This window comes from Camelus ferus, chromosome 13 (assembly GCF_009834535.1).
Source record: "Camelus ferus isolate YT-003-E chromosome 13, BCGSAC_Cfer_1.0, whole genome shotgun sequence".
In the NCBI taxonomy this organism is placed as follows: Eukaryota; Metazoa; Chordata; class Mammalia; order Artiodactyla; family Camelidae; genus Camelus; species Camelus ferus.
Window position 1 is genome coordinate 31,607,154 of NC_045708.1, and position 21,496 is coordinate 31,628,649.

The 21,496-nt window shown below is 53.5% G+C and overlaps 1 protein-coding gene across 5 annotated transcripts; it reads left to right on the forward strand.

Annotated features, from left to right (window-relative positions):
* The first annotated feature begins 239 nt into the window (after positions 1-239).
* IPO13 (importin 13) lies at positions 240-20,394 on the forward strand. Of its 5 annotated transcripts, none has more exons than XM_032494073.1 (20): positions 243-1,128; positions 2,854-3,635; positions 9,049-9,189; positions 9,280-9,421; positions 9,515-9,681; positions 9,884-10,004; positions 10,091-10,238; positions 10,679-10,860; positions 10,942-10,968; positions 11,075-11,287; positions 11,467-11,610; positions 12,951-13,031; positions 13,558-13,695; positions 13,886-13,982; positions 16,903-16,955; positions 19,224-19,290; positions 19,379-19,437; positions 19,591-19,680; positions 19,948-20,129; positions 20,222-20,394. In XM_032494073.1, the coding sequence occupies exons 1-20, from the start codon at positions 1,045-1,047 to the stop codon at positions 20,316-20,318; spliced, it is 3,015 nt and encodes a 1,004-aa protein (XP_032349964.1). In that variant the 5' UTR covers positions 243-1,044; the 3' UTR covers positions 20,319-20,394. The 5 variants fall into 5 exon arrangements, 4 of the variants coding, with proteins under 4 accessions (XP_032349964.1, XP_032349966.1, XP_032349965.1 ...); XM_032494075.1 differs by having other exon boundaries at positions 245-1,128; positions 11,153-11,287; XM_032494074.1 differs by having other exon boundaries at positions 245-1,128; positions 2,899-3,635.
* The last annotated feature ends 1,102 nt before the right edge of the window (positions 20,395-21,496 follow it).

Here is a 21,496-nt window from a genome sequence, read left to right on the forward strand (position 1 = left end):
CCGCTGTCGGCCTGGGGCTGGCGGGGCTCGGCTGGTCCCCAACCCATGTGATCCCGGCCTCAGCCGCGAGGCGCCGCCCTCCCGCCGGGCGCAATACGGACCACATGCCCCAGGATGCACAGCGGCCGGGCCTTGGCTCGGCGGGGGCCTCGAGCGGAGCGTCGCTCTATGCCTGCTCGGGGGCGCGCGGGCTCGCGCGAGGACAGGAGCGGGGACCCGGAATGAGTTTCTGCGCAGTTCCGCTGAGCCGTGCCGGGCTGTGCCGGGCCGGGTCGGGCCAGGGCAGGCGCGGGAGGAGGGGGACGGCGCCTGAGTCGGCGGTGCCGGGGACAGGCGCTCGGGGCAGCCCGTGCCTATCTGAGGTCCCCGCCCCGTCCCGGCCGGGCCGGCTCGCCTGTCAGTCACTGGGGCGGAGGCAGGCGGCGGTAGCGGGGCCGGAGCCGGGCGGTGAGAAGAGCGCGGGCCAGGCCGAGCGGAGGGGACCTGCTACAGCCCCCCAACTCTACGGACTCTTCGCCCCAGACTCGCGGAGCTGCACCCCTGTGCTTCGTTGGACGCCTCCGTAACCTGCGAAGGGCTCTCTCTCTCTCCCCCGAGACCCCCTACCACCGTGACCTCCTCCTAGGACCCGAGAGCTCACTCAGACGAGGGTGTTGTGGGTACAGGCTGTCGACCCTGTGACCCCTCACAGGCCAGGGCCTCGGTTTCCCCCAGGCCTCCCTGCCCTATGACTTCCTCCTCATAGATTCTGGGGACAGAGCCGTGACCTACCACCGGGACCCTCACCTGCCAACTCCTCACTGACGGCTTCCTCCTCTGAATTTCCCTCAGTGGGTGTCCTCCTCAGAGCACCCTTTTGCCCTCTGGCAAGCCCCCCACCCCCAACGGAGGTGGGGAGGCCTCGGCAGCCATGCTCACCCTGGGCCCCCTGTCACTCCACCATTCCCTGGACACCCAAGCCGGAATCTAGCAGGGAGCCAGCAGCCAAGAGGCTGGGGCAGAAGACAGGTCACGGTCCACCTCCCTGCTGGGGAGGGAGCAAAGATGGAGCGGCGGGAGGAGCAGCCCGGGGCTGCAGGGGCTGGAGCAGCACCAGCCTTGGACTTCACTGTGGAGAACGTGGAGAAGGTATGAGGGCCCTGGGGTGGGCACTCCAGTGACAGAGCAGAAGTTCTGGGGACTGACACTAATGCCAGAGCCCAGGCCTGGGCTGGGTGCCCGCTGGGATGGTGCCTCCAGAGCACCTGGCATTTGCTGTCTCTGGGCAGGCAGGACAGCAGTGTAATGGTGTCTTAATAGGCTATTTTTGGCCTTCCTTTAGACATGGGTCCTCTGTGGATACTCTAGGGTCTTGGGATGGTCCTTTCAGGGTGCTGATGGTTTAGACCTCCAGCCAGATTGGCTGTTCTCCAGCTCCAGGGGAACTGCATGAGCAGTGCAGTAAGAAACCAGGAACCCAGGAGACCTGCAGCTCAGTCCCCAGAAACCATAGTGATGCTGAACCATCCTGGACCTGTTTTGTTGAGCCAGGAACTCAGAAAATAACCTGGAACTAAAGCAATCTGGGTTATGTTTCCCTCCTTCTTAGAGAGGGTCCTTACTTTGTTGGATGGAGGCCAAACTACTCCTGGGCAGGCAGGATTAGGGCTGGCCCCCTTTGTTTTGTGCTAGGTCCAAGGGGCCTGGTCCTGCTGGCAGCTTCAGTGTCCTTAGCTACTCACCTGCCCATATGGCTTCCTGCCATGGCACTCCTAGGCTTCCACACTGCCCAGTCCATCTTTTTGAACTGTTTCTCTGTTTCTTTTCTGGGTTCTGCCCCCAGAGGCCTGGAATGCAGAAATGCATCCCCCCCCTGGGATGAATGGGAAGATGGGCCTACCTTGCTGGAAAGCAGGGAATGGTTGCAGATATTCATTTGTTATTCTTGAGCCCTGTTTACCATTCCAAATGGTGAGGCTGCATCTCTCTGCTTCTGTTCTCTGCCTGCCTCAGCATCCCTGAGGGGACCAAACAAGTAACAGTGGCATAACTGGCTGTCAGGGGTACAGATAGGGCTAAGCCTACTTAAATGGAGCCTGGTTAGGAGGTAAGAGTCCTGGCCTCGGTCTTCTACCCTGAGGCTGGGAAGTGTTGGCATGGTGGTGCACTGTTCCATGTGTTACCAGGGAGATAAACCACTGTTTTCTTACTGTGTGAAGTCCCAATGGAGTTGGGACCCTAGGGTTTTGGCTAGTTGAGAGCTCCAGGGTAGGCATTTGCCAGGGCTACAGGCCAAGACTTCCTTGGACCAGCTTTTTGGACCCTCTCATATGCTCCCTGAGGATTGTTCTCACCCTTCCCTCCAGTGTGTCTCTGCCCTAGGGCTGCATGGCCAGGTCTTAGTCCTGCTCAGATTTCACAGTGGGTTTGGTGCCAGCATCTGAAGTGACCTAGGGATGATCCTGGGGGAGCTAAATGGAGCTATTGGAGGAGATGGGAACAGCTGTGCCTGGGAGGGTTAGGGCCCTTCAGGCTGTTCCACTCTCTTCTCGGGTTTAGCTTCTTCCCTGTGGAGCCGTTCCTTCCACCTGAGCCTTGCCCTTTACCTCAGGTGCTTCCCCTTTGGGGAACTCGGCCTCTTCTTTTTCTGCTTTCTTTTGGAGGTTCACTCCCTGAACCCATAGTGTTTTGCTATAAGAAGAAGAGGATATGGTAGAACATGGACAAAGTTCAGGCTCTCAAGATACTGGCAGGACCCCAGGCCCGGGAAACACTGCAGAGCCCTGAGGTCTCCCTTCCTGCTCAGCCCCCCAGTCAGAAAGAGAGCACAGTCTTGCAGGACCAAGTCACGCCCTCTGTTCTGGGCTCTGGCAGGATCCAGAGTGGCCGGCACCTGCTCAGTCCTGTGCTGTCCTGCAGGCTCTGCACCAGCTCTACTACGACCCCAACATTGAGAACAAGAACCTGGCTCAGAAGTGGCTGATGCAGGCCCAGGTCTCCCCACAGGCCTGGCACTTCAGCTGGCAGCTACTGCAGCCCGACAAGGTGCCTGAGATCCAGTACTTTGGGGCCAGTGCCCTGCACATCAAGATCTCGCGCTACTGGAGTGACATCCCTACTGACCAGTATGAGAGTCTAAAGGCACAGCTCTTCACCCAGATCACCCGCTTTGCCAGTGGCTCCAAGATTGTGCTGACTCGGCTATGTGTGGCGCTGGCCTCGCTGGCTCTCAGCATGATGCCTGACGCTTGGCCGTGTGCTGTGGCAGATATGGTACGGCTCTTCCAGGCTGAGGACTCACCGGTGGATGGCCAGGGCCGCTGTCTGGCCCTGCTGGAGCTACTGACAGTGCTGCCCGAGGAGTTCCAGACCAGCCGCCTGCCCCAGTATCGCAAAAGCCTGGTGCGGACCAGCCTGGCAGTGGAGTGTGGGGCTGTCTTCCCACTGCTGGAGCAGCTGCTGCAGCAGCCCAGCTCACCCAGCTGTGTGCGTCAGAAGGTGCTCAAGTGCTTTTCCAGCTGGGTGCAGCTGGAGGTGCCGCTGCAGGACTGCGAGGCGCTCATTCAGGCTGCCTTCGCTGCTCTGCAGGACTCAGAGCTCTTCGACAGCAGTGTGGAGGCCATTGTCAATGCCATCTCACAGCCTGATGCCCAGAGGTGAGCTGGTCCCCACTGTCCTGGAGATGGACAGCTTGCTTGGCCAGCCACACACACATCCATCCATCCACCCATTCAGTAAACATTAATTGAGTGCCTATTGCATGCTTGAAAATATAGCAAGGAACCAAATGAGACATTTCCCTTGTCCCTATGGTTCAGAGAGGGAGACAGACATTAAACAACTAACCATCCAACAAATTATTCAATGAAAATATTTCACCCTCTCCTCTCTTTCTCTCAATCAATCAGTCACCAGGTCCTGGCTGTCCTGTTCCTGATCACATTGCATATCTATTTTTTCCATTTCCGCTGCCACCACCTCAGTCAAGGCTGTCCTCATCTCTCTCCCCAGATAACTGAGGAGCTTCCTCACCAGTCCCTGGTTTTTACTCTTAGACCCTTCATTGTCTACCTAGCAGCCAGAATGATCTTTTAAAAATGAGTATCTAGTCTTTCCTTTCTGCTGAGAACCCTCCAGTGGCTCTTCACTGCTCTTAGGGTAAGGTTCAAATCCTTAACGTGATTCACAAGGGTGCTGCACATTACGGCACTTCCAGCCTAATCTCATGCCGTGCTCCTTGCTGTCTTCACTCTCACATGGTCTTTTTAACTCCGTGAGTGGCCCAGGCTCCTTCCAGCCTCTGAACGTTCACATGTACCTGACATGTCACCTTTGCCGCAGCTGGAACTTCACTTTCTTAGGGAAGTCCTCATGATTTCTAAGACTCAGTTTAGTCTTCTCTTTTATTTTATCTCAGAGCTCCCAGTGTTTTTCCTTCTTAGCCCATGACATGATTTCATTATAAATTAATGTACATCTCCCCATTAGTTTCTCAGCAATGTGAGGACAGGCACTCTGTCATTTTATTTTGTCACATTGTGCCTGGCAGCACTTGGTATCATTCATTATTTTTCAAACAGATGAAAAGTAGGAGTTGCCTGAGTGGTGAGGGGTGGGGAAGGGGGATGTTGGAAGAGGAGTGAGTGTTCCAGGCTTCGGGAATCACAGCAGGGGCAAAGTCCTGCAGTGGACAGCACCACTGTACATTCAAGGACCCCGAAGAAGGTGAGTGTAGTCAGGTGCTTGTTCAGCAAATGTTTCTTGAGCTCCTGTTTATGTTTGGGGCCCTGGGCTGAGCACAGGGAGCATAAAGACAAATGGGTTGACTTCTGCAAGTCAGGAGCTAACAATCTAATAGACACTTGAATGGACAAGTACAGTCAACGTGATGAGGAAAGCAGGGGGCTGTCAGAACCCTGAGGAGGCATTTAACCCAGCCTGAGGATTATGAGGGGCTTCCCAGAGGAGGTGGCATCTGAGCTGGGCTTTGAAGACTGTGTAAGAATTAGCCAGATGGAGGTCGATGGATATGGGAGGACATTGCAACAAGATGGAAGAGCCCAAGCAAGGGAAGGGTGTGAGGGATCCTGGTGAGTGAGTGTGATTAGGCAGCAGGGTGTAAGGCCAGTGGTGGGAGAGCCAGGCCCAGAACATGCAAGACCTTGTCAGCCAGGCTTAAGATTTTGGTCTTTATCCTAATGTAAAGATATCAAAGGATTTTAAGCAGTGAAAATAGCATGATGAGATTTTTAGTGTAAATTGGATTGGCCAGGGCAAGACTGGAGGCCTTACACCTAACATTTCAGAGAAAAGGCTTTGGGAATGCTTGGCAGAATGAGAGGGAAAATGCCACTGAAAGAGACGGCATGGGGAAGTGGTTAATGGCTCTAGCCTTGGCATTAGTCACATTTGAGTCTGAATCCCAGATGGTCCACTTACTAGATCTGAGACCTTGGGTAGGCCACTTTTAAGCCTCAGTTTTTATCATCAGTGAAATAGGTTGATCATATTACCTCACAGAGTTTAAATAGGATCATGTGCCCAGGGCCTGCCCCTCATATGCTGTGGAGAATATTTTGTTATGAGGATTAAATAAGAGGATATTTGTGAAAGGTTTAGCATGGTTCCTGGACAATCCATAAATGGCAGTTGCTTGCATTTGGTATCGTTATCGCATTGGCAGTTAGTATGAGCCCTTTCCCATGGTTTCCCAGGTTTACCAACTTAAGGTGGGTACCAAGTCCCAGGTCAAGTCCTTTCTTGGCAGTCTGAAGCTCCGGTGCAGGCTGGGCTTGGACAGTTGGTGGCTAAGGGGAATTGGCAGGGCCAGTGCATGGGTGATGTGGAGTGTCCTTGGATACACTCAGGTTTACCTGCCTAGCCAGTCTTGAGGGCTCTGGCAGGTAATTGATGCCTCTTCTTCTCTGAACGAATGAACGAGCAAGAAGCCAGTGAGGGAACCTATAGCCTCCTGAGCGCCCATTGGCTGCAGCCCCCTTGGTTGCTTAGCAACTCTCCCCATTTTCTCAGCTCTGCTCCCAGAGCTCTAATTGCAGGTCTAGGCTGAGCTCAGTGTGAGTGGCAGCCAAGGAGTCCTAGCAGCCCTGCCCCGGCAGCTCAAGCTGACCAACAGGAGCCAGGCCTCTTGAACCAAGTCTCAGCCGTGGTACTTAAAGACATCCTTTCTATCTCCCTCCCCCAAACCTAGATGCCTCTGGTGGTTCTCAGGCCTGTTCTCCTGTCTGCTCACACATCTCAGGCATAGGCGCCCAGGTGGTAGGAAATCTACACAGGAGTTTCCCCCGTGGGTGGTCTGCACCCAGCCCGAGTCAGCGAGTCAGCGTTTGGGCCTTGCTCTGTCTTGTCTGTTTCCTGGCTTTGGCTTGGGAAAGTTACCTTCAGTGGCTTTGACTCCTGAGTCATCCAGCCACTACCTCCCCAGGTGTACTAGACATTGGCCCTCTCCTTGGCTGAACTTGCACTCAAGTCACTCTTCTCCCACCCCTCCACAGCTGCTTCTGCTTGCCTGGCTCTCTCTCCTTTGAAATTTTTTTTCCTGAGATTTATTTTTAATCCTGGAAAAGCTTTTCACTGGGGGCCATGGAAGGAAAGAAGGTGAATTATACAGGCTTGGGGGGCTCCCATCAATTAGAACTTTAGATATGGGCTAAGAGCTGCGTAGATCCTTTGAGGAAGTTCAAGTTGGGTCCTGAAACAGAAGCAGACCTATAGCTGTATAAGGAGGTGTCTCAGCTTGGGATCTGTGTCTAACTTGCACTATGACCTTGAGTAATACTGGGAGCTCTACTGGCTACATTGTTCTTCGTGTATCCTATTATGAGCCTCAGTTGAGACAAATTAAGAACTTTCCTTGAGTACCTACTGTGTACATGAATTTTGAAGGCATGAGGGAGCTTTCGAATACAGTGGGGATGCTGTGGGGGTAGGGCACTACTTCCTGCTCCCATCTCAGCTGTTGGGGAGTTCTCAGGCTGTGGCCTTGGCCCTGCCCCTACTCTTTGTGCCAGAGTCTGGCCTGAGGGTGCCCATTGTCTTGTGGTGCAGCCCGTGTCAGAGTCATGAGACTGAAGCTATCCCAGCTGTCTCCAGGCAGCACCCTCTGGAGCTGTCTCTGGACTGCGGGTGTCCTGCTATCTTGTTCCTCAAGAACGGGGATGTGTAGAAGGCCAACATCCTGGGCTGGTTGCCTCTTGTCCTTTTTGTTTTTCTTTCTTTCTTCCTTCCTTCCTTCCTTCCCTTCTTTCTTCCTTTCATTTTTGAAGGCGGGAGGTAATTAGGTTTATCTATTTAATGGAGGTACTGGGAATTGAACCCAGGACCTTGTGCGTACTAAGCATGCGCTCTACCACTGAGCTGTATCCCTCCTGCCTCTTGTCCTTTTCATCCTCCCACTAAGGTTATGAGGGAGGTTACCTGCCTAGCAACCTGCTTAGGGCAAGTCCAGATAGAAGTCCTTCTGGACTCTTAGTCCACACCCCCCCGCCCCTCCATAGATTGCTGTGGTGACATTGTGATTGACAGCAGAGGGATCCCAAGCATCTGATCCCCCTTGAGAGTATCACTTACTCTACTTAGTCTCATCTCCACAGAGCAGGCTTCTGGGAAGGGGTCCAGTGGGATGGGGCTAGCCTTCTCTGTCTCCTTTGTATATTCTGCTTCCTCCGCTCCTTCTTTAGGGATCATTGTGCTTCAGGGCTCTGACCTGGACCCTCTTCTTTTCTCTCATTCAACACTTTCTTCCGGGGCATTTCTCATTTACTCCCATAGCTGTTTGTGGATGACTCCTGCATCTGTGTCTCTTGCTCTAAGTGTTTTATATCCAACTGTCTGGACACTTCTACCTGCATATCTCACCAGGTACCTCTGATTCAACATGCCTAGCACTGAACCACCTTCTAGCCACTCACTGAATTTGCTTACTGTCTCCCTCTACCCATCCCTCTAAGTCTCAGAAAATACCTCCACCATATACTTAGTTGTTTAGCTGGTAACCTGAGAGCTGTCCTTGACTCTTCCCCATCCTCGTATCCAGTCCTTTATCAAGTCCTGTCTGTTTTGCCTCTAAGCTCCCTCTGAGTTCATCATCTTCTCTCCCCTCCTACTGCTGCCAGCGTCCTTAGGAGTTAGGATTCGGTGGTAGAGGGTGGAGTGGGAGGTGGGGACTGGTGCTCTTGGGAGCTGTTGCTGCCTTCTAAAGTCTTTAAGAGGACTCCTCAGCCTGTGTTACCTCTTCTGTCGTCCATCCTGGTTCAGCCTCCACTGACACTGGTGTATTCAATTCCTAGAGCTGCCATAATAAAGTGCCACACACTGGCACACAAAACGGAAATTTATTATCTCACAATTGTGGAGGCTAGAGGTCCGAAACTAAGGTGTCAGCATCCTTTGAAACCTGTAGGGAGGTCCTTCCTTGCCACCTCCTAGCTTCTGGTGGTTTGCTGGCAACCTTTGGTGTTCGCCTGGCTTGCAGCTGCATAATTCCAGCCTCTGCCTTTATCATCACAGGTCATTCTCCCTGCAGGTCTCTGTCTTCATCTGAATGTCTTCTTTTAAGGACACTTGTCATATTGTATTAGGGATACCCCTTACTCTATGACCTCATCTGCAATGACCCTATTTCCAAATAAAGTCACATTCTGCGATACTGGAGGTCAGGACTTAAGCTTATCTTTTTGCAGGGAACAGAGCTCAATTCATAACAGTCTGTTCTCTGGCCCTCCAAAATTTATGAGCTTCTCACATGCAAAATAGATCCACTCATCCCAACCTCCCCAAAAGTCTTAACTCATTTCAGCATCAACTCTAAGTCCAATTGAAGGACATAAGTCAACCCATAACACTGACCTTCTCCTGGAGGTCTCTAATCTAAAATTTTCCCCAAATTGGGCAGCATCACACCTGCCATGTAGGCCCTCACCTCTTTTTTTGCTTTGGATTTGATATGGGAAGCGGGGCTTTGATGGAAGACAGGGAGCTTGTGCCTTTCTCTCAAAACTGGTGGGGGATGAGCAGACAGTTCTGATGAGTCTCCTCACCTCATGCCTCCAGGTACGTGAACACACTCCTGAAACTCATCCCGCTGGTGCTGGGACTGCAGGATCAACTGCGACAGGCAGTGCAGAATGGAGATATGGAGACTTCCCACGGCATCTGTCGCATTGCTGTGGCCCTGGGCGAGAACCATTCCCGGTGAGGAGAGGTGCAGTTGTGGTTGGGACAGCAGGGCCCTCTAAGAGGTGGGGCAGGCAGAATGACCTCACTATGTCTTCTCTCTTCCAGGGCCTTGCTGGACCAGGTGGAGCACTGGCAGAGCTTCCTGGCCCTTGTCAACATGATCATGTTCTGCACGGGCATCCCTGGCCACTTTCCTGTCAATGAGACTACCAGCTCCCTGACTCTCACCTTCTGGTACACACTGCAGGTGTGTCTGTGTGACCTTCAGTAGAACTGGGCCATGGTGGATGAAGGTGGATCATGGGCTTCTGTGGCTAACTCCCTTCCCTGGCTCTCTCAGGATGACATTCTGTCCTTCGAGGCAGAGAAGCAGGCTGTGTACCAGCAGGTGTACCGGCCAGTCTACTTCCAGCTGGTGGATGTGCTTCTGCACAAGGCCCAGTTCCCTTCTGATGAAGAATATGGATTCTGGTCCTCAGATGAGAAGGAGCAGTTCCGAATTTACAGGTGATGGCAGCAGGCCAATCCTGGCTCTAAAGGGAGTCCTGAAATAATGAAGGCAATGAGGGGAGGGGCCCAAGGCTAGGCTTCCTGAATCCTGGGCCTCCTCTGTCTATTCTCTATGTACTTTCACATGAGGGTACTGGGTGGACTCCTGGGCTTGGGGGAAGCATCCAGGCCGTGTATAAGGCCTTCATCTGCTTCTCAGGGTGGACATCTCAGACACGCTCATGTATGTCTATGAGATGCTGGGGGCCGAGCTGCTCAGCAACCTCTATGACAAGCTGGGCCGTTTGCTCACCAGCTCAGAGGAGCCCTACTCCTGGCAGGTACCTCCCAAGCCTGAATCCCTCAGCCCTCCCAGACCTGTCACACCCTCCTTCTCAGCCAAGCCAGTAGCATCCTCTTTCCCCAGCACACAGAGGCCCTGCTCTATGGCTTCCAATCCATCGCAGAGACCATCGATGTCAACTATTCTGACGTGGTGCCCGGGCTCATTGGCCTCATCCCACGGATCAGCATCAGCAACGTGCAGCTGGCGGACACTGTCATGTTCACCATTGGTGAGACCTGGCACACACCCAGGAGCACATTCCCAGAGCCAAGGCACCCATCCCCAGCCACAGCCAGCCTGCTGGGTCCGATCCAAAATGGGAGGCATACAGGCCCACGCACACAATCAGCCTTGCAGACAACTGACTGTCCTGGCACATCTAAGGGTCCTTGCTACAGCGTACTGAGCTGCATTTCAGTGAGGCTAGTTCACTGTCGATGCAACAGCAGCGCTGAGCCTCTCCTGAGTAACTCCTTCCTGCTTCTCAGCTGTAAGGCTCATGTTTGAGCATGTGTGTGTGTGTTTGCCCATTCCATCCTCTGAATGAGCAGTGCTCTGTACTGGGGCTGCAACTCAACCCTGCCAGGAGCTCTGCCTGCCTCACCAGGATGTGGTACAAAGCCAGCCTGGCCTGCCTCTGAAGTCCTCCCTTCTCCCTTCTTCCCCCAGGAGCCCTGTCTGAATGGCTGGCCGACCACCCCGTCATGATCAACAGCGTTCTGCCCCTTGTACTGCATGCCCTAGGCAATCCCGAGCTCTCCATCTCTTCCGTGTCCACCCTCAAGAAGATCTGCCGAGAATGCAAGTATGACCTGCCGCCCTATGCTGCCAACATTGTGGCTGTCTCCCAGGTATGTGGGGTCCTGGTGCAGCTGGACCTCAGGGCACACTCTGTACTGCATTGATACCATATTCCTTTTCTTTATCTCCAGGATGTCCTGATGAAACAGATCCATAAGGTGAGCTAAGAATTTTCTAGGGGGCTTCTTGGGGTATTGTGGGGATCTATAGAAATCCCATCTTCTGCTGTTCCCCCACCTCTTGTCCCTTATTCTCTGTTCTTAGAACCTTCCCCAAGAGGTTCATTCTTCCCACCCACAACCAGATATGTCCAGGACTGACCCTCCATGTTCTGCCCCACAGACGAGCCAGTGCATGTGGCTGATGCAGGCACTGGGCTTCCTGCTGTCAGCCCTGCAAGTGGAGGAGATTCTTAAAAACCTGCACTCACTCATCTCACCGTATATCCAACAGCTGGAGAAGCTGGCAGAGGAGATAGTGAGTGAGCTGGTGTGCTTGTGCGTGTGTGTGTGGCTGGGGAAAGCAGTGGGACTCCAGGGCTTTTCTGTGTGGGCTGTGGCTGCTGAGGGGTGGGGTTGGAGCTGGCAGTCAGGGCTGGGGCCAGGGGGTCCAGCTGGGGATGGGAGATTCAGAGCTTGGTTCACTTCTCCCCATAGCCTAATCCCTCCAACAAGCTGGCCATTGTCCACATCTTGGGGCTTCTCTCCAACCTCTTCACCACACTGGACGTCAGTCATCATGAGGATGATCACGAAGGCCCTGAGCTCCGGAAGCTGCCAGTGCCGCAGGGACCCAACCCTGTGGGTGATGTTGTCATTGCCATTGCCCCCCCAAGCCCTGTGAGAATGTCACTGTCACCCCCCAACTCTATGAGTAATAATTGTCATTGTTTCCCTAGCCCCATGGGGCGTGATGCATTTGGTCCTCTGACCCCATAAATGACAGTATCATTGCTCCCCACTCTGTAGAGAGTGATGTCATTGTCTCAGTCAGCCCTGTGGGTGATGTTGTCATTGTCCCCAGCCCAACTAGGGTGATGTTATTATCCTGTTTCCTCCACTCCATGGGGGACTCTGACATTATCCTTCGACCCCTAAGTGATGTAATATGGGCCACTTTTTAACCCCCAACTCTGTGGGGCCTTCTACTTCAACATTCACTGTCCCCTGTGGGCACTGAGGATGCTTACATGCTCCACATGTAATAGTTCTTGCCTTGGGGTTGTTCCCAGTCTAGAGAAAAGACATATAAGCAGATTGTGACAGAGCAGTGTGATAAGTGCTGTGGTAAGCTCCGGCACGGGGGGCTGCAGTGACCACTTACAAGCTGTTTGATCTGGGGCAAGCCTCAGCCTCCCATTCAGAACTATGAACATCAGGATATCTGACACTCATCTCATAGAACTGTGCTGGATAGCAGATGTGGTCTTGATTGAAAGTACTCTGCATACTGTAAAGCTCTGTACAGATGTGAGAGACTGCTTTGGTCATTGTTCCAAGTACGCCCTCCAGGGTTTTTCCTGGAGAAAAGGAAGCCACAATACCCTGGCCCCTCTACTCAACTCCTGACCCCTCTACTCAACTCCTGACCCCAGTTTCAGTTACCCTTTCGGCTCCAGACCAAAGCGAAGCCACTGTCCTCCCAAGGAGCCCTTCTCCTTCGGAGGTAGTCATCATCCTGCCCACCCTCACCTTCCAGCACCTCAGGCTGCTCTCTGCTCCCCCATAAGCTGCCTGTATCTGTGCATGCCTTGGCGCTCTCTACCCTAAGATTATCTGGGTGAGACAGCATCTATCCTTCTTCAGGAGTTAGCCCGTAGGCCTTTTGCTGAGCAGAAGTAGATAGGGAGTGAGTCTTTTAAAAGGTTACAAAATTTTAATAATCTTCTGAAGTACTCATAATACCTCTACTTTGCAGTTTGAGGCTTTCTCTGAAATGATTACTAGAATTCTGGATATCTTCTTGCATTCATGCGGGTTCAGCAAAGCACTCCTTCCCCCAGGGTCCCATGCACTGAGTCTTCAACCTGCAGTCTGGGGGAATGGGTTTGAACTCCTGGCCTACTTCCAGCAGCCAAGTAGTCCTTCTCAGGTGGGTGAAAGTGGAGGTCGGGGCACCTCATTTCTTCCTGTGTCTTCAGGTGGTCGTGGTACTGCAGCAGGTCTTCCAGCTTATCCAGAAGGTGCTGAGCAAATGGCTGAATGATGCCCAGGTTGTGGAGGTAAGCCTCGACCCTTGCCCTCTGCCCCATGGTGACTGTGCTCAGAGGTGGAGCAGAAGGAAAGTGTTGCTGCCCCATCTCAGCTTGTGATGATCTGAAGGAAATAAAGGAGACGAATCCCATAGACACAAACAAACCTTTGGGGAAGACATTCAGAACTTCCTGGTTCCCAAGGATGGTGATGTTGGGGCCAAGTGACGGTCAGGGATTGATTTTAGCATCACAGACCTGCCTCGGTTCTTTTCAATTCAAGAGTTTCTTGCTGTTGTTGCTCCCTGAGAGGAAGTGGTGGAGATGTAAGCAGCAAGATCTAAGTTACAAAGTTCTATCCTCTGTCCCTCTGGGAAGTGCCTCTCAGCCTCCTCCTGTCCAGGGTGCGGGTCAGACGTGCTTCCCTTCCCTGGTTTGCAGAGCCAGGTGAGACCTGTGGGTAAGGCCCCTTAGGCCTCTGCAGTGTGGGGCCTTGGTTCCGTTCCAGCCAGTGGTGACCCGCTGACCCTCTAGAGCCCCTTTGCTTTCTTCCCAGGCGGTGTGCGCTATCTTCGAGAAGTCCGTTAAGACGCTGCTGGACGACTTTGCCCCCATGGTGCCACAGCTGTGTGAGATGCTGGGTCGGATGTACAGCACCATCCCGCAGGCCTCTGCTCTTGACCTCACTCGACAGGTGAGCCTTATGATTGGGGCAGCAGTGTTTGGGATGTGATCCTAGTCAGAGATCAGGCCAGGGATTGGGTAGGTGGGTGGAGTCAGGTGGATGGCTGCTCTGGCAGGGGTCCTCACCTGCATTCCAGGGATGCTGACCTGTCCTAATGGGCCAGGGCCTCAGCTGACCAGTATTCCCTGCTTTGTTGTAGCTGGTCCACATCTTTGCTCATGAGCCTGCCCACTTTCCCCCAATTGAGGCCCTCTTCCTGCTCGTCACCTCCGTCACACTCACTCTCTTCCAGCAAGGTAGGTCCTGACCAGGGTCTCTGCTGCTGCCGCCACTGCCACTGCCTCTGCTTCCCCAACTGGGGAGCCAAAGCCGCCCACTCTGTTCTCCTCTCTCCCCCAAGTTGCACCTGGGACTTGATGGGAAACTAACGGGATCAAGCACAGCACAGTTGTCACCTTACAAATAGTTGACACCTTAGGTTGAAGTGGACAAGAGAGTGAATGCTGTCTTCTACTGGCCTGCTGGGGTCAGGGCCAGTTTGGATGTGGGGGAAGGTGGGGATGGAAGCTCTGAGGGACTTGGGGCACCAAGGTGGCTCCATTTCCTTTGGGATACAATGAAAAGTGGGAAGAGCATGGGCTTTGAAGTCAGGTAGACCTAGATTCTAAGCTCATCACCACCAACTAGTTGTGTGACCTTGGGCAAGTCACTTACTTTTTCAGAGCCTTTGTTTCCATATCTGTGAAATGGAGATTTCCTATACTTGATGGGATTGTGATAGATATTAAAGTAACGTCTTTTAGGCCCCTGGCTTGGGGTTATTTCACACAATGTACTCAGAAGTGCTGGTTCCTTTCCCTGCATTGAGACTTACTCCTTTTAAGGCCAAAAGCCTTTGGCTGTGGTCCCAGCCTCCGTTCACTGTGGCCCTCTGTCTGAGAGAGGTTGGGTGCAGGGGGCTCCAGGCTTCCCCTGCTGCCTCACCCAGGCTTCTCACTTGGAAGAGAAACTACATTGCTCTGTCAGCCTCATGAGTCTTGCCTAGATTTGTGGTCACAGGTTTGAGGCTCACCAGGGGTCACAGCTGGAGCTAGAGTGCTCTCTGCTTAAGTCCTCAGTGTCTGGTCCCATGATGCTGGCCTCTGATCCAATGGGCCATGGGGTAGGTTCAACGTGGCGGGGAAACCTGAGCCAGAAATGCAGGTGTGGTCATCTCAGCTCCACCTCTCCTTGTCCTAGTATCTGGGTCGGGTCAAGTTCTGATGGTCCCTCAGTCTGCCCACTTCTCCCTACCCTCCATGGCCACTGCTCCAGTGTAAGGTGTCAGCTGGATCACCTCAGCAGTCTTCTAACTGGTTTCCCTGACATCTGCTCTTCTCCTTTTCTGCACCCTGAGGCTGTACTGTTTTTTGTAAGACACATATCTGAGCATTTTCCCTCCCTGGCTTAAGGCCCTTGCATTGTTCCCCATCGCCCTCGGGTTATCATCCCACTCCCACCCACACGATGGAGCTCTGGCACGCCTCTCAGCCTCCATCCCTGGCAGCATCCCCATGGCTCCAGCAGTTCAGCCACACCAACTTTCCCCTCTCCGTGTCCCATTTGATCCCTGTGCTGTGCTTCTCTGCCTGGATTACTCTGTGCCCTTTACTGGGTGAACTTTTACTTCTCCACACCTTTCCCATGCATCAGTCCTCAGAAGCTTCTGTGAGTCAGAACTGGGTGCTTCTGACCCCGTGCTGAAACTGCATCGTACATGCACCGCTGATACAGCACCAGTCACACTCAGTAAGCTGCGTCCATGTCTGTCTCTCTCCCTAGACTAAGCCCCTCAAGGGCAGGCTTGGGTCTCTTCCCTCTGCGTCCCTCAGAACAAGACCAGCATAGAATAGGTATCAGATGCCTTTGAAGAAGGGAGAGTGAGGGCTCCTTGCCCTCAGAGCCTTTCTTCCTCGCTAGCAGAGTGGCTGCTGAACTTCCGACCTGCTGTCTGCAGTGGGGCCCAGGCATAGGGCACATTGGGCCTCACTTTCCAGGACTTGACTAACTTGGGGCACAGATGTGAAAGGAATGGGCTTTATCAATGGCTCCTTACCGCCTGGGGAAGGAAGCAGGGGAGAGATTATTATCTGCTTGACAGTCGGGAAAACTGAGCGTTTGTGGCTTGCGCAAGATCACACAGCTCCTTAGTGGTGTCTCAGGCACAGGTTCCTGCAGCGCCTCCTCCTGAGAGTGGAGCAGCCAGGCAGGAGCTCCAGGCACACACTTTGCCGCAGGACTCATCAGAACTGGAGGCAGAATAGTGTCCAACATCCTGTTTGTTGGGCTTGTTGGTTGTCTTGCAGGACATATGGCCCCCTTATCTGTTATGCTGTCCTAGTCTTGCTGTCCCTTCCTCGGGATTTGCCTTCCCACCACACCATGGGGTGACACGCTGACTGGTTTCCTTCTTTCTTCGTGCATCCAGATGGTGGAAGCTGGTCGTCATCCCTGAGCCTGGCTCTCCGCTGAGTCTGTGTCCATGCGGAGGGGTTTTGCTGGGTGGGGCTCTCATTTTTGGCCTCATGATGCAATTCCCTCCCCTAGGCCTTGCCAGTGGCTTGCCTGGCCATCCCCATAGCATACTGGGCACTGCCCTACCCAAGATTTAAGAGAACACAAGAGATTCCTTTCCTTGGCTAGACCAAGGGCCCTAACGCCATGGAAGTGAGGGGACACCTGCTCAGACCCTGATACCCTGGCCTTTCCAGGGCCTTCAGCCAGGCCTCCAAAGGAGGTACCAAGGATCGCCTCCCACCAGCCCTGCCCCCCCTCTTTGATGGCTAGTGATGGGGCAGTATGTGCTAGGAAGCAGTGTAGGGCCACCCCAGCGTGCCAGAGGCCATAGCAAGAGTGTGGGGGCTGTTTCTCCAGCCACATGGGGGCCACATTGCTCGGGCACCGCAGGATCACTTGGGGACTGACCTGAGGAGTGGGTAGTAGGCGGAAGGCCGGTTGGGAGGGAGCTGGGGCAGGCCCGTCCTTCACTTTGCCGTCTCTTTCTGTTGGGCTTCTCCCAGTTCATGGTTTTTGTATGTTTTGTTTCTTTATCTTGCTTCCTGCTGCTCATGTGCCCCCACGCTGTCTCCCTGCAGGCTCTCAGTCCCACATAACTATATGAGGTTGAGTTGCTGTTTGTATAATTTTTTCTTAAGTTCCATCTTTATTATATTTTAGGGCCCAGGGATCATCCTGATATTGTTGATTCATTTATGCAACTCCTGGCACAGGTGTGTTTTAGTTTTATTCATTCACGTTCTGTTCTCTCTCTTTCTCTTTCTCTTATGTTGAAATTCAATTTAAGCCTATTTTTAGCTTTCTGTTGACAAATTTTTTTTTCTGTTCAGTTGAATAGAGTTTCTTCATCTGTTTCCGTGGAAGTTGACAACCCAACATCCTCCTTTAGTGCCCCTTTGCCTCAAGTAGCTCAGTCTTCTGCAGAGACCAGGGAGAGGCTTATCCCAAGGGGAGGGAGCTGGGCTGGCCTGGGGGGTCGCCAAGGGAGGGAGTGGCAACTGTGCCCAGCAGCTCCTGTGCAGCTGGGGTGCCTGAGAAGTTCAAGGGCTGGAGCGGAATTGAAGGGCCTGGGGTTTATTGTCCCCGTGCTCCTGCCGGGAACTGCCTGCCTCAGTGTCCCCTGCCTGCTCCCCGAGGTAGGCTGGGAGGAGCTCCGAGGGAGGGGCTGAGCTGAATGTGCTGTGATGGAGCCAAGAGCTGGGCTGTTGGACGGGTTGTGCTGCTGCTGGGAGGTGGGGTGCTGGCTCCACTGTGAGACAGTGTTAGGTTGTGTTTATGTTTGGTGTGTGTGTTAAAGTGTGCTAGACCTTAGTTGTATGTTTTGAGTTCAGTTTGGGAAGGGAGTGGATATCACATAGCTGCTCTAAGTAGCATGTGTATCGTGTTGGGTGTTGGGATAAATGTGTAGTTGGAGTGTGGCCCCGTGCATTGATGCATGTTGTATGTTGATGTGCATTAGGCTTTGATGGATTTTGAATGTTGATGTGTATTGGAGGCATGTCTGTAGTGGGCTGTGGGCTGTGGGAGTGCGTGTTATGAAGATCGTATATATTGCAGCAGTATGTCTGCATTAGGGGTTATATGTTTTGGAAGATATATGTATTGGGCTGTGGGAATGTGGGGTTAGTGTGATGGGGGTCCTGTGTGTTTGCGAGTTCCTATGACTTGGAGAGTCCTGTGGGTTGGGCAGAGGATGTATTTCTGTGCTTAATCATTCAAAAACAAAAATATTTTTTGACTGTGTAATATGTGGTTGGTAGTCTGCTGGGCGCTGAGGATATAATGCTGAGCAAAAACAGGCACAGCTCTTACTCTCTTGGAACTTATGGTCCAGTGGCGGGTGGGGCGCAGGAGGACAGGGGAATGGGGAGTGTGTTCTGGGTCTGGATAGACGTCAATGTGGGTATCTGTGAGGGTGTATCTTTGGGGTGAGGGCGTTTGAGTGTGTATCTGTGAATGTGTGCGTTGGGAGAGTATGTGTGCTGGAGAACTGGGTAGCTTGAGGGTGTGGGTGTGTGGACATGCCTGGGGATGTGGGGGGGATTGGGATGTGAACATGTAGCGAGGGTGTGTTGCAAATGTATGAGAGTGGTGTGTATAAGGGGTGTGGTAGAGGTATGTTTGAGGGTAAGTAGGACATTTCAAATGAGGGTGCACGTGGGGCTGTTTGCACATGAATGAACTTGGGGGAGTGGAAGGTATGTGAGGGGCTGGCCGGTTAGGGGTTGATGTGGTATGTGTTGGGGGGCTGCTGGGGAACAGCAGTGCTTGATGACTGCGGGGGCTGTGCAGAGCATCTCCTGTGACCTGACGATGTGCCAGTCATGTCCTGGTACCACTTGGGGTGGGCTCTCTGCCCTTGTACTCCCTCCGACATTGCAGCCCTGCTTCCTGGGCTGGGTATGGATGAGAGGGGCCTGGACACAGGGGATCCTGAGAGGTGGAGCCATGGCTCCCAGGCTCCTGCCCTGCTTTTCCTCTTTCTAAGCTGGAGAGTGCCTGAGGGGTGCGGGTGGGACATGGGAGGGGGGCTGTTCGACCTGGCTCCACATCCAACTGCCATCTCTTCTTCCTGCTGCCCTGTTAACTAATCCAGGGGCCTCAAAGGCCTTTGTGAATCAAAGTGAAATCACTGCTGGCAACCTGGAGCCTACAGGAGATCTAGCCCTGATGGAGGGTTGGGGGGAAGGTGTTTGCTCGGGGTTACTTGGGACCCAAGCTTTCTGCATTATGACCCCCAGTCTCTCCCATGTATACCTGTGCCATGGTCATGTACACATACATGTATGTAGCATCCCTTGGCTGCTCCCCTCCTGATCTACTGAACTCTGGAGTGGTCTGGGTCCCCCAGAGATGGCTGGGTGGCTGATTTTGGCAGCCTCTACTTGTGGTATGTGAAGTTGGGGCCTGGGTGGCAGGTGAGTGGGGGGATGGTTCTTGGAGTTGGCTGGGGCTGGGCTTACCAGCTCCACCTCCTGCAGGCTCTGAAGCGGAAGCCAGATTTGTTCCTGTGTGAACGATTGGATGTCAAAGCTGTGTTCCAGTGTGGTAAGTGGGGCCAGGTGGGCAGGTGGGCCTGGAGCCCCCTCTAGAGGATCCTTGGGCCCCATCTGATCTGCTTCTGCCTTTCCCACAGCTGTGCTGGCCCTCAAGTTCCCCGAAGCACCTACTGTCAAGGCCTCCTGTGGCTTCTTTGTGAGTTCCATGCTGACCCCTGACTCCCCACCACCCTTATACCCGGCCCACACTGGCCAGGATTCTAGAGGGTAGAGGTGTGGTGTGCAGGGTCTTGTCTCCAGGGAGACGGGGGAAAGAGCTGGGGCTGACGAGCCTCTCCGTCCTCTGTAGACAGAGCTGCTGCCTCGGTGTGGGGAAGTAGAACCTGTGGGAAAGGTGGTACAGGAGGATGGCCGTATGCTGCTCATAGCAGTGCTGGAGGTGAGGTGGAGCAAGTGGGGCTTGATGTGGGGGGGAGGCCCTCACTGCTGAGGCAGCTGCCTTCCTGGGAAGCTTGAGCTTTTGGTTCCCTAAGCTCTCTGATTCTGTTGTTAAGTTGCTTTGAGGATCAGCTGGCTCTCAAAAAGCAGCACTCATCTGTCATGTGCACTTTGACTGAGGAAATGTCCAAGGGTGGGTGGGCGTGGCTAGGCACCCTTGCTGCAGAAGGGGTGAGGCCCTAGTGTGCTGAGAACCCGTCTCCCTCAGGCCATTGGGGGCCAGGCCTCCCGCAGCCTCATGGACTGCTTTGCCGACATCCTGTTTGCTCTGAACAAACACTGCTTCAGCCTCCTGAGTGTGTGGATCAAGGAGGCGCTGCAGTCACCTGGTTTTCCCTCTGCCCGCCTCAGCCCTGAGCAGAAGGACACCTTCAGCCAACAGATCCTTCGGTAAGCATAGCTGGCGAGGCCTGGGCTCAGGTCTCGGGGGAGGAGGAGGCAGGGCTGGCTGGTGCTAACTTGCTCTCCCTTCTCTCCTTTAGGGAGCGAGTAAACAAGAGGCGGGTGAAGGAGATGGTGAAAGAGTTCACACTGCTGTGCCGGGGGCTACATGGCACAGATTACACAGCTGACTACTGAGGGGCACCCTTGTCCCACCCACACCTCCTCCTCATCCTTCCCCATTCCCAAAGAGTAAACCTGAATCCTCACTGCACTGTTGTCAATGCTTCCTTTCCACTGCCACTGCCTCCTAACTGGGTGACCTCAGAAGACCTAGGGGAAGGATGGGAGGATGCTTGGACCCAGGGCTTGGTAGGGAGTGGTGGGGCCAACCTCTAGCTCCTAGGTGAAAGGGGCAGTGCTGTATCCAAGCCATCTAGGCTTGAGCCATTCAGAATACTGCCATTGCCCTTGGGGTTGGTGGGGACTGCAGTAGTGTCAGCAGTTCCACCCCTCCCATTAAACTAGTCCTAATGTTCATGCACGCTTACATTTATTTAATCAACAATGGTGAGTATTAGGCCCCTAATTCTGCCTTGTCTTGTTCTGTCTGAACAAAGGCTGATCTAGTCCATAAGCTGGGAGAATGGGACCAGTGAGGAAAGGCTATGTGGAGGAGTTTCATTTCTGAAAGGAATAGGAGGTTTCCTAGATAGAGGACTTGGGGCCTTGGGCTGGAAGTGAGGTGGGGCTAGGTCCAGTTGTGGGGGAAGAATTGGAGAGTGGTTTTGAGTTCTAGGATGGGTTTCTTGTATGGAGTTATAAAGGCACCCAAATTGCACTTGGTTGAGGAGAGGTATAAAAAGGTGGGCTTAGCATGTGGAGGGGAGGAGGCATGTGGCCCCCAGAGGAAGAGGAAGACAGACCCTAGTGTTGTCTGCAAACCCATAGCTCCCCGCCTCTATGGTATCTGACCAGCACAAGATGGTCAGGCCTTGGTCAGGACCAAGGACAGCTCCTGGCCAGCTGCTGCTATCCTCTAGGAGGGTTCCCTCTTTCTGTCTCCTCAATCAGAGTTCCACCCTGACTGCCTCTCAGGCACCCCAGTCTTATCCTCAGTTAGGATCTCAAGAGCAAGACAGCGCTCATTCTCATTCCTGAGCCTTGAGTCTCCTTGGAGGTGATAGAACAGTTTATTCCCATGTTTGTCTCACTCTTTTTCCTGTTCTTTTCTCAGCCTCTGCACAAATTCTGTGCCCTCCATTCTTTATCCTCATTCAATCTCTTCCTACACCAGCCAGCATCAGTCCCCCTTTCATGTTATCCCCTGAGGTCACTGTCCCCTTTCCCCTACCCTTCCTCAGTCCCATTCTCAC

Bases quoted from the DNA above. Each gene is read 5' to 3' on its own strand.
- IPO13 (XM_032494073.1), top strand. From the start codon at position 1,045: ATGGAGCGGCGGGAGGAGCAGCCCGGGGCTGCAGGGGCTGGAGCAGCA. The intron at 10,969-11,074 runs GTGAGCTAAGAA...CTCTGTTCTTAG, and splicing joins TGATGAAACAGATCCATAAG to AACCTTCCCCAAGAGGTTCA. The intron at 19,681-19,947 runs GTGAGGTGGAGC...CGTCTCCCTCAG, and splicing joins TGCTCATAGCAGTGCTGGAG to GCCATTGGGGGCCAGGCCTC.